The sequence below is a fragment of the Capsicum annuum genome, chromosome 7 (assembly GCF_002878395.1).
Source record: "Capsicum annuum cultivar UCD-10X-F1 chromosome 7, UCD10Xv1.1, whole genome shotgun sequence".
NCBI classification, from domain to species: Eukaryota; Viridiplantae; Streptophyta; class Magnoliopsida; order Solanales; family Solanaceae; genus Capsicum; species Capsicum annuum.
In genome coordinates this window covers 1,641,944-1,654,297 of record NC_061117.1, presented here as the reverse complement: position 1 = coordinate 1,654,297, position 12,354 = coordinate 1,641,944, and the positions used below count along the sequence as shown (strand labels likewise).

Below are 12,354 nucleotides of genomic sequence, written 5' to 3'. Positions count from 1 at the left end.
GAGGTTGAAAGAGAATTCTGAAAAATATTTTACTTTATGAAGGAAAATTATTTTCTTAAATTTAAGGAAAATTAGTCTATTTATAAAATATTTAAGTCAACTAAATATAATAAAATAAAAAAACATTTTCTAGGAAAATGTTTTAGTCCATACCAAACACTCCATTATGTCCCTCATTTTTCTCTTTAAAAATTGTAATAAAAAAATTAGTATATTTCTATATTTGAAAATAGATTAACTTCTAAAATATTTATGATATAATTTAAACCACAAATTTCAAAAGCATCCAATCGAATTTATTTTTAGGAGGGGATGATCCATCGAGTTCACGTTAGAAATCATCAATATGAACACAAATGAAATCTTAAATTATGTATACAAAAAAAAAACTAAGCCCTTTTATTTTCAGAGTGGTTTTTCGAACCCTTTCATGCAGTCGTTAGGACATCGTCTTTTCATGTCGAAGACACAAATTCAATGCATGTGACCGTAAGAGATAGACACTCATTCCCGATCGCTTTCAGTTAGTGTTCTTCGTTGAGTAATAGTCGAATTATTTTACCTTAACAACTTCTTTGGGTGGTACTTTGTTATTCGTTATTTCGATGAATATAACGTTTGGATAGACTGAACAAATATCGTGTTCAAATATCAATATGGCATATAAAATGCAATAAGTTACATGGAATGCATGTTCAATGATACATTGAAAACAAAGACTGTACATTTTTTACATTGAAACATCACAAGAATTGGAGAGATCTGTCCATAAAAGAAGCCTTCGAGGTCGATCTAAGAACCTCGCTTGCCACGCAGGTTCCTCGCTCTCATGTACAAACCCACATTTCACGTACAACTTCTTCGCTGGCTCATTGTCGATGGCAACATGGACGTATAAATCACTTATACCTGTAAGAAAAAACCGCGACAACAGTGACTTAGTACTGTAATTCGACAGAAAACATACACAGATATGTATACATGTAAGGTAAGTCCGACAGAGTGAGATTGCTCAAATTGCCGGTCCCAAGTCTGAGGTTACAGAACGTAAAACTTGTGAATTCATAATGAATCCGCGTAACGTACCACATTTGTCAGAAGGTGCAAGTAACACACAGTCAGACTTACAGATGGCACCAGTTCGTAGGTGTGAAACTAGGTGAAGGAGGGTATTAAGTTGGGATGACGTAGACCTAAGATCACGTGGAAAGAAGTTGTCTAGAAAGACCTACGGTTTCTTTGAATCAATGCAGACTTAGCTAAAGATAGGGTGTAATTGAGGAAAAATTCGACCATCAGGCGCACCAGTTCTATTTTTTCGCTGGCTCATTGTCGATGGCAACATGGACGTATAAATCACTTATTCCTGTAAAAAGAAATCGCGACAACAATAACTTAGTACTGTAATTCGATGAAAAACATACTAGATTCCTGTCGATCTAAAGGAAAGAAGATACAAGAGAGCTCGAGAATTGGTATATACAGATACATACATACATATATATATATATATATATATAAAGTAAGTCCGCGAGAGTGAGATTGCTCATATTGCCGGTCCAATGTCTGGATAAAGAAGGAGGTAGCAGTAGGTTGACAGCTAACGTAAAACTTGTCAATTCATAATGAATTCGAATAATACATACTACATTTGTCGGAAGGTGCAAGTAGTACACATTCGACTTACAGATAGCACCAGTTCGTAGGTGTGAAACTAGGTGACAGAGGGTATTAAGTTGATGAGGTAGACCTAAAGTTGTCGAGAAAGACCTACAATTTCTTCTAATCAATGTAGATTTAGCTAGAGATAGGGCGTAACGGAGGAAAAAGATCCATATAGGTGATATCGACTAGTTGGGAATAAGTTCGAGTCTTCTCAGGGGGACTTATAATATTATTATTAAAATTCGACCTACAGATGCACAAGTCCAATTTTTTATTTGGTGTGACGATGACATGAGTTGAGCTTAAATGGAAGCTATGTTGCTCGGACTCTTCAAAAATGTCATCGCGTGCATGTCGGATCTCTCAAAAACAGTTCATTTTTTGAGGATCCAACACGAGTGCGGAACATTTTTGAAGAGTTCGAGCAACTTAGAATGGAAGAGCAAGGATTCATATAGCCGACCAAAACTTGTTTGGGACTGACGCGTAGTTGTTGTAGTTGTAGTACACATATACAACGTAAAGTGCATGCGCGCACACGCGAATATGCTAAGGCTACGGGATATTTAAAGCAAAGTAAGTACGTACCCATGTCTTTCGCAACCATCTTTGCCTTAGAAATGAGAGCGTAACCGAGGCCATTTCTTTGCAATTCTCCAGCAACGCATACGTTACTCAAGTATCCCCTAGCAAAATCAGCTCCAATTCCCTGTTCGGATGCAGTATAACGATATAATTACTTACAAAACGAGAGAGACGTTTATATATTTATACATGCAATAAGGACCTCAAATGCAGACAACACAGCAAGTTTGAATACAACAAAACAAACGAGCGGGTATCTAACGATACCTTTGGTTTCATTCCTGTGATTTCATCCGGAAGCCTGATGCACTGGTTAACGTCCAGGGTCCCGACAACAACTAAATCCACATTATCATGAGAAAACTACAAGTAACGGAAACTGAAAAAGATTAAATCGCAAAAACCAGTCGACATAATCCAAATCCATTCCTACACTAGTTGACTAGATAGCAGATACGCTAGTTGCATAAACAATCGAAGATATTTTCCTAAAGAAGGTAAAAACGCGGAGAAGAGAAGAAACAAAAACGTAAAGATTCTTACATTACAAGAAGTACTCAAATCATTCGCAACATTTGAGACTTCGGAAAATGGAAGGGTGGCGTTGATGCAAGAAACTTTTCCAAAGCCGACCCTTTTCCCAGCGATACGTTCTGTCAGCGCTTCAAACTCACGTTCAGTCAGGTACTTTGTATGATCCTAATAGAACTTGATAAGGAGGACATAACAATCAATATATACTTTAACACGATGAGAAATATTAGCAAATTTCGGCAAAACACGAACACGACGAAGGACAGCTAGTCAAACAAAGATCACATTTTTCTTTAACCGGAACAGATATAGCTTTGGTAGATAAAATTACCTGATACAGGCACTAGTGGGCTATGTTGCTCGGACTCTCCAAAAATGTCAACGGGTGCGTGTCAGATTCTCCAAAAGTAGTGTATTTTTGGAGAATCCGATGCGGGTGCGGCATCAAAAGTGAAGAGTCCGCGCAACGTAGCTAGTGGGAGTACTCCCCTTGTTCCCTTAGCATTAATTACTCATTTCCCAAATCATTTTTCAATGCCTGTTTTCTTTACGGGCGTGTCATGTCAAAAAGTGACAAGTAAAACCGAACGGAGGGAGTACTAGTCAAATTTAGCATTATTAATAAGGTTAGTTTCGTCTAATCAAAGCTTTCTTAAGGGTGCGTCAGGTCAACATGTCAGGTAATATGAAACGGAGGGAGTATATAGTTCTATCGTCGTTTGGTTCGGAAAGAGTTATCCGAGTATAATTAATCCCACGATTAGCTATACCGAGATTAGATATCCCACCATGTATATAGGATAATTTATCCCATCATTATGGCATAAATGATGGGATAAACAATCTCAGAACTAACTAATACCTCCAATAAAATAATCCTACACTTTATCCCGCGACTATTATACCTTATACTTCACACCAAACAACCCCTTAGGGATATTCTTGGAAAGACAATACCATAAGCTCACATAATGTACAAGTAAATCTAAATACTAACAAAAAAGCTACTAACTTTAAAAACTTGTTCAATTACCATAAAATTGAACTAGAAATTGCAATTCTTGAATACAACAACAACATACCCAATATATTTCAACTAAGGGAGGTCTGGGGAGGGTAAAGTGTTGCAGTCCATACCACTACCACAGATAAAGTAGAGAGATTATTTCCAATAGACCCCCGGCTCAGGACAAACAATAACATAACAAGCGAAAAACATAAAAACAAACAACAAAATAGGGTAACACATCACTAGATAATAAACGAAACAAGACACTCACAACGTAATGCTATGAACTATCTGTCCCAAAATCACAAACATCCCCAAAACACTACGAATAAGAAATTACAAGACACATACATAACATTATGACTACAGGTATATCGATAAACTAAGCACTCCTCCCTACTATACACTATAACTCCAGGTATATCGACAAACTAAGCACTCCTCCCTACTATACACTATGACTACAGGTATATCGACAAACAAAACACCCCTCCTTACTAGTAAAGACGCACTCCTAACTACTAATCCTCTATCTTACTCCACATCCTCCACGCTTTCCTATCAAGGATCATGTCTTCTATAAACTGCAACTACTCCATGCCATACCTAATCACTTCCCTCCAATATTTCTTCGGCCTACAGTACCCCATCTAAAAGCATCCATAGCAAGCCTCTCACAGCGTAATGCTATGAATTATCTATCCGAAATTACAAACATTCCCAAAATACCATGAATAAGAAACTACAAGACACATACATAACACTATGACTACAGGTATATCGACAAACTAAGCACTCAGCCTTACTATACACTATGACTACAGGTATATTGATACACTAAACACTCTTCCCTACTATACACTATGACGACAGGTATATCGACAAACTAAGCACTCTTCCTTACTATACAGTATACACTATGACTACAGATATATCGACAAACAAAGCACTCCTCCCTACTATACATTACGACTATAGGTATATCGACAAACTAAGCACTCCTCCCTACTAGTAAGGACGCACTCCTAACCACCACTCTTCTATCCTACTCCGCATCCTCCACACTTTCCTATCAAGGGTCATGTCCTCTGTATAAGCTGTAACAGCTCCATGTCATGCCTAATCACTTCTCTCCAATATTTCTTCGGCATCCATAGCAAGCCTCCCACAGCGTAATGCTACGAATTATCTATCCAAAATCACAAACATCCCCAAGACACCACGAATAACAAATTACAAGACACATGCATAACGCTATGAACAGGTATATCGACAAACAAAACACTCCTCCATACTAGTAAGTACGCACTCCTACACACTAACCCTCTATCCTACTCCGCATCCTCCACATTTTCCTATTAAGTGTCATGCCCTCTATAAGCAGTAACTGTTCCATGTCATGCCTAATCACTTCCCTCCAATATTTCTTCGGCCTACCACTACCCCATCAGAAACCATCCATAGCAAGCCTCTTAATGCTATAAATTATCTATCCAAAATTACAAACATCCCCAAAACACCACGAAAAAGAGACTACAAAACACATGGATAACACTACGACTACAGGTATATCGACAAACTAAGCACTCCTCCCTACTATATACTAGGACTACAGGTATATCGACAAATAAAACACTCTTCTCTACTATTACGAACACACTACTACCTACTAACCCTCTATCCTAATCTGCGTCTTCCACACTTTCCTTGCAAGGATCATGTCCACAGTAAGCTGCAACTGCTCTGCGTCATGCCTAATTGCTTTCCTCCAATATTTCTTCGGCCTAACACTACCCCCCATCAGAAATTGTGTAGCTAAATTCACAAATTATTTACAGTACATTAACAAAAAGTAAACAAATTTAGGTAAGCAGAATTCAAAAATGGATCAAGAAACTCACTTGGGTGTTGACAGTTTCATTGTGAAAGCCATAAAAAGTCCTAACACGAAGACAAGAAGCAGCCCACAACTCATTTGTAGACTTAGCTTCAGCTACACTTAACAAAGATTTATCAATCAAGATTCTTGATGGTGAAGATATTTGTTGAGATGAACAAATAACAAAGGAACTAATTGGGGTATTATTATTATTATTATTATTGTTATTGCAATTATAATTGGATTTTTTAGGGAACAAAGAATATGAAAATGGTGTGAAGAGAATTGCCATTTCTTGATTTTTGTATGTTTGGTTTGTTATGGTCCAAGCTTTTTCTATAGCTTACTTTTGATTTGGATGATTCCAAGTAGATACTCAATTGTAACACTTTTCTTTTCTTTTAGGGGTTGTTTGGTTAAGAAACAATTTATTTCGGAATTAGCTATTCTATTGCAAAAAAAGGGATAAAAATATCATTATAATTTTGGAATAACTAATTCCGCGATAAAGTATTTCCATGAGTTTTATTTTAATTAAACATGGGATAAACTCATCTGAAAATTAATCTGGAGATCAATTATCTATTATCCGTCCTACCAAACAACCCCTTAAATTTTTAGTGGTTGTTTGGTAGGAGGAATAAGTGCTAAGGAGTGTGCAAAAATCGAACCAACCAATAAATCTAATCGATAAAAATGTTATTGGTTTATTATTGTTGGGTTATTGGGTTAATGATTTTTTAATGATTTTATAAAAAAAAATTATTGGGTTATTGGTTTGGTTTCGATTTTTTTATTGGGTTATTGGGTACACCGATAATCCAATAAGAATATTTCAAATTACATTTTACTCCTACCTTAAGCGTGAAGATTCTTGTAAAATAAAAGACATCATGACGAATTTTTGCTGCAACTATGATTTTGTTTCTTTTCTTGTTAGTTGCTACTATTTCTATTTTATGCATATTTTCTTATCGGTTAAACCGAAAACCGAACTGTTAATGACTAAAAACCGACAAATCGAAAACCAATAAAAGATATCTTATTGGTTTTGTTATTGGTTTAGCATATTTAAATTAAAAATCGATAACCGATAATATATAAAATCGAATCGAACCGCCCGATGCACACCCTTACTACCAACAACAACAATATATCTAGTGTATTTTTTTAAAGTGGGGTTTGAGAGGGTAAAGTGCATGCAGTCCATATCACTACCTTAGATGAAGTTGAGAGGTTGTTTTCGATAGACCCCCGACTTAGGAAAAATAACAATAATTTTGAGATAAAGGCTAAGGGATAGTTTATTTTGAGATTATTTTGTGTTTGGTTGGAATCACTCGTTATGGGATCAGTTATTTCAAAATTATAGTGTTATTTTTGTTTTGTTTTTTAGGATGGGATAACTAATATCGAGATAATTTATTTTCCAACCAAAACGACTCCTAAACGAGAACTTGATATAAAGAAAATTGAATTAAATAATAAGTAATCTTACTCCTACAAGATTTGCGTATATTCTAGCCTTCTTATATCTCATTTTTACCAAATGGTTAGATTTTTTTTTTATTTTCTTTTAATTAAAGACCCAATGGGCCACTTTATTAATCAAATAAAAATGTACACTGTTGGACCAACGTGCCAGAGTCCAAAAAGGAAACCAAACAATGCAAAAAGAAAAACTAAGTGTACCTAATCAATTGATTAATTAGGAAAGTGAAATGTCTGCAGATAAACTCGACAGACACGAAGAGAAAACTCCATTGACAGGAACCGCATCCAATCTCAAAACTAATGGGGGAGACGAATCGGAGCTGCGAAAAAGGATTCCAGCAGCTACAAAGTGTTTCTTCTTCACCTATGCATTCCAAATTAATCAATCAAATTAATCGGAGTTGTTCATCGAACCTGTTCAACCACGTCACCACCATTGACTTTCAAGTATTGTGGTTACGGTAAATTAGATTCCTTTTCTCAGATCTAAATTTCAACGGGTTGAATCCCTAAAGAAGATTGTTACCACCATTGACATTTAAATCCTCGGAAAAAAATATCTAATTTTAAAAATTTTGAGGTTGGACTGAGCTGCTTCAAGCTATTAGGATTCATTTGCTCATGCTAGTCAAAGTACCAAGCTGAAATCTTCAAGTGGAAATTAGAGGTACGACTAAAACTCTGCAAATCTATACTAACACCCTAGTCTTTATACTCTTTTCCTTAATGGATTGAACCCACATAGGTTAATACCACCATGTTAAGTGAAGAGAGTCAAAACTAGAGTGAATTAGTAAGATCTGTGACATAAGTGTATAAATACTAAACGAAATATTAAAACATCTCCTACTATTGACTTGTGAGTCTTGGTTTCATACCATATGTAACACGTCAAAGCTCTCACCAAGTGCATGGTATAGTAACCAACCGAAAATACTTCGGACTTCACAAAGTACATTAATAAGCCGATCTTTTAAACTCAGCATTAGTATTCATATCATAAAAGTGTATAAGAAAGTATGACTATTTAAGATGTGAAATTTGTAACAGAGTGTCCGATTCTCATGTTTGGTAAACTTAGCTTATCAAGATTGATAATCTTTTTCCTTTAATTGGAACTTTCTGGAACTTCCTATATTCAACTGTACCTGCAAAATCAAGAACCAAGTTAGCAAAATAGTCAACAAGAGTATTTCCCTCCCTCAAAGAGTGTTGTACTCTTACTGATATAACTTCGATAAGCCTTTTAATGGACTTAACCTCCATTGTCACACTCCACGGGACTTTTCAAACTCCATTAATAATGTGCATCAAAGCCAAAGAATCAAGTTCCATGATAATATTAAGGAAATTATTTTCCAGCAATACTGCAAACCTTCTCTAACAGCCACAGCCTGTGCCACCAGATTAGTTGAATCAACAATCTTCAAACCCTTTGCACCCACTAAATCACCATCACTATTTCTTACACAAAAAACTGCAGAGCTAGCACCTGGATTACCTCTTGAGGCCCCATCTGTGTTACATTTCCACCAACCAACAGGTGGTGGTAACCATTTCACAAATTTGCATTGAAAACTTGGCCTATAACTATCAAGCAGAGCTACCATATAAGGCCAAGTTCTAGGAATCTCAGTATATTGAAACTTCAGCTTGATAAACTTCTGAAGAGTAGTGTTAATATCATGCAATACATTACCTATAGAATACACTCCTCCATGTAATACAGTGTTTCTCCTCTTCCGTATAAACCATAAAACAATATTAGGAATAGCTTGAAAGATCACTTTTTGTCTAGCATTTCCATGTGCATCCTACTACTTTTTCATGGTCTGTTTTACTTGAATCCGAAGATCCGAAGACCAATGATACCAGCTATATTTGACACATAATTCCAAACATTGGTAGCTATTTCACCATTTACAAAAAGATGTTCCATGGTCTCTCTGGCTGGTACTGAACAACAAGTACAAAATTGAGAGATATTAGGGTTTCAGTTAGCCAAAATTACTGCAACAGGGACCCTGTTAGTCCATACTCTTCACCCAAAGAATGAAATTTTAAAAGGAAGTCCTTTCACCCAGATCTTCTTAAAAAAATTGAAACTTCATCTTTTTTTCGTAAGATTTCCCATGCATTCTTTATTGAAAATTTTCCAGAACTTGTCTTAGTCCACCAAGGTTTATCCCCCATCTCAGATTGCCGGACATGATCCATATGATTTCTAACATGATCCACAATGTGGGCAGGTATATGATTTTGCATTTCCTCATAGTCCCAGCCTGCTTCATTCATAAACACTCCAATTTCTGTCAAAGGATGACAAGAAACCACCTCTGATTGATGATTATAAAGTGGATCAAGCATTGTCCAATTATCATACCAAATAGTTACGGAACCTCCCTTAGGTTCCCACCATAGGTGTTGTTCAATGCAGTTTCTATTATGTAGCATATATTTCCACTGTTGAGAACCTCCCCTCCACTGAACCAATGAAGGTAATTGTTTCTTACAATACTTGTTCTACAAAAATGTAGCCCATAAAGTGTTCTCTGTTCTAAATTTCCACCATAGCTTAGCATACATGACTTGTGAGACATCAAAAAAAGATTTAAAACCCAGCCCTCATTCCTGTTTGGGCAAGCAAACTTTATCCCAAGCAGCCCAATATTTGCTCCTGCCAATGACCTTGTTACTCCAAAAGAATTTAGCAACGATTTTGTGCAATTCCTTGATAACACACTTAGGGGGAACTATGGCAGAAAGTACATGTATAGGAACACTTTGTAAAACACCTGTGATCAAAACCTCTTTGCCTCCATATGATAACAGATTTCCTTTTCAGGCTTGTAACTTTGTCTTAACCCTTTTGATAAGATCAGCATAATGTTCTTTTCTTTTTCTAGCATGGGTTATGGGACACCCTAAGTATATCAAAGGAAAGTGACCTCTTGTAAAACCCGTGCACTCTTCCACCAAATGTTTCATATTAGATGCTGCATTTTGAGGCAGGTAATAAGAACTCTTATTCTTGTTAACCTTCTGCCCTAATTGAACCTCATATTTCTGCAAAATTGACATAATTTTCTCCAAAGAATACTTATTAGTTGAAGCAAATATAATAGCGTCATCTGCATAAGCAAGATGATTCAAGTTAGCACTCCACTTGGGTAAACCATACCCTACAAATTGAGTATCTTCAACTAAGGAATTTAAGGCCTTGCTTAGAACTTCTGCTGATAGAATGAATAACACAGGGGATAAAGGATCCCCTTACTTCACTCCCCTGGTAGAATGAAAGAAATCATGAGATTGACCATTAACCAAGATAGAGTACCAGTTATTTGAAATTAGCCTCTAAATAATATCAACAAATACTCCTGAAAAAAACCATTTTCCTTAGAACTTTCATAAAAAAAAAATCAAGATACTCTATCATAGCTTTAGCCATATCCAACTTCATGATAACATTGGAAGGTTTATCCCTCTTCCTAATATCAGTGACAATTTCTTGAGCCAATAGAACATTCTCAATAATGCTTCTACCCTTCACAAAGCCTTATTGATTGCAAGAGATCAATCTGGGAAGAAGGATTTCTATCTTGTCATGAACAATCCTGGAGATTATCTTGTTAATGAAGTTGCTCAAACTAATAGGTCTCAAATATGTAAAAGCTTGTACCTGGTCTTTCTTAGGTAGTAGAACCAAATTAGTATGAGTAATGGATTTAGGAAGTGTATTACCCCTAAAGAAATCATGTACCATCCTGAGTATATCATTCCCTACAATCTCCTAGCAACTTTGATAGAATCTTCCTATTAGACCATCTGGACCACTAGCATTGTCCCCATTTAATTCAAAAACAACCCTTTTAACTTCATTTAAATTAGGTTGTCTACAAAGCTCTGCATTATCTTCATCCCAGATGGATTTCTGAATATGTCTAAGAAGTGATAAAGGCGTGGCATCTCTTTCTTGGGAGAACTGATTGTGATAAACATTAACTGTTTCTGCTGCTATGTCTCGTTCATCCTCTAACCAATTTTCCTCATTGTTCTGGATCCTTTGCAAATGCAGTCTTTTTCTCCTCTCTTTCACAATACTGTGGAAGTACTTAATATTTCTGTCACCATTCTCAAACCAATCATATCCTGACTTTTGTTGTCAGAATATCTCTTCAAAGTGTAGATATCTTCTATATTCAGCTTGAGTTCTTTGCAGTACTTCTCTATTTTCAGCTGTGGGAACCTCATTAAACAACTTTTCTTTAATCTTCACAATGTTAGATTGGTTGGGCTTTCTTTCCTTTCTTTTTGTAATGTTATAGCATTTCAAAACCCGACCCAATTAGATTAAGGTTGATTGAAAATCGGCCCAATAGCCCAAAACAAGCTTTCATCAAAGGAAAAATTACAGACAGTAGCATACTTAAAACTATAATTACAATAAATAGCAATACTTTTGTAAAATTACAGTTTATAGCAAGAGTAGCATTATTTTAGTCATTAACTAGGCAAGTGCATGTTTTACTCTCACTACTTTATATTTTTCTATTTTCACTCCACTATTTCACCTTCCCAAAATATAGTCATATCTTTTACCCCTTTTTTTCATCTATTTTTTTATTTTATTTTATTTTTATTTTTTTATTTCCAATTTTTCTTTTGTTTTCTTTTTTTATTTCCATTTTTTTTTTTTTTTCTTTTTTTTCTTTTTTTTTTTCTTTTTTCATATTTGAAAATAATTATCTCCATGATCTTCAAAATTTCAAAATAAAACACCATTACTGTCTTTCACTCTCTTATATCTCTACCTTTTTTTCTTGTTAGTTTTTTTTATTTTTTTTATTTTTTTATTTTTTTCTTTTCACTTTATTTTCTCTCTTCTATTTCTCTTTTTTTTTCCTTTTTTGTTTTCTTTCTATTTTCCTTTCTCATATCTTTTTTTTTCTTTTTCTATTTTTGTTTTCTTCTTCTTTTTTCTATTTTATTTTGTTTCTTTATTTTCTTTTAGTTTACACTTCTATTTCTCTTTCTTCCTTTTTTTTTTCTTTTTCACTTCTATTTTTTTGTTTTTCTTTTTATATTTTTTTTTCATTTTTTTACTCTTCTATCTCTAACTTTATTTTTTAAAAGACAACTATGTATATCACATACACATATTCAAAAAACATACAAAATACATAGT

The 12,354-nt window shown here is 35.1% G+C and overlaps 1 protein-coding gene and 1 long non-coding RNA gene across 2 annotated transcripts; one reads left to right on the top strand and one right to left on the bottom strand.

Moving 5' to 3' along the window:
• Window positions 1-638: 638 nt before the first annotated feature.
• LOC107854265 lies at window positions 639-6,054 on the bottom strand. Its single transcript, XM_016699276.2, has 5 exons — window positions 5,695-6,054; window positions 2,794-2,949; window positions 2,518-2,613; window positions 2,254-2,374; window positions 639-909 (listed from the first exon to the last, which is right to left on the bottom strand). The coding sequence occupies exons 1-5, from the start codon at window positions 5,962-5,964 to the stop codon at window positions 731-733; spliced, it is 822 nt and encodes a 273-aa protein (XP_016554762.1). The 5' UTR covers window positions 5,965-6,054; the 3' UTR covers window positions 639-730.
• Window positions 6,055-7,250: 1,196 nt separating this feature from the next.
• Window positions 7,251-9,691, top strand: LOC124899983. The gene is made up of 2 exons (XR_007057525.1): window positions 7,251-7,627; window positions 7,747-9,691. It is a non-coding gene; the product is annotated as an uncharacterized LOC124899983 (long non-coding RNA).
• The last annotated feature ends 2,663 nt before the right edge of the window (window positions 9,692-12,354 follow it).

Excerpts from the sequence above, each read along its gene's own strand:
- LOC107854265 (XM_016699276.2), bottom strand. The coding sequence starts at position 5,964 with ATGGCAATTCTCTTCACACCATTTTCATATTCTTTGTTCCCTAAAAAA. Across the intron at positions 2,375-2,517 it reads TCACAGGAATGAAACCAAAG|GGAATTGGAGCTGATTTTGC; the intron begins GTATCGTTAGAT and ends GCATCCGAACAG. Across the intron at positions 910-2,253 it reads GATGGTTGCGAAAGACATGG|GTATAAGTGATTTATACGTC; the intron begins GTACGTACTTAC and ends TTTTTCTTACAG.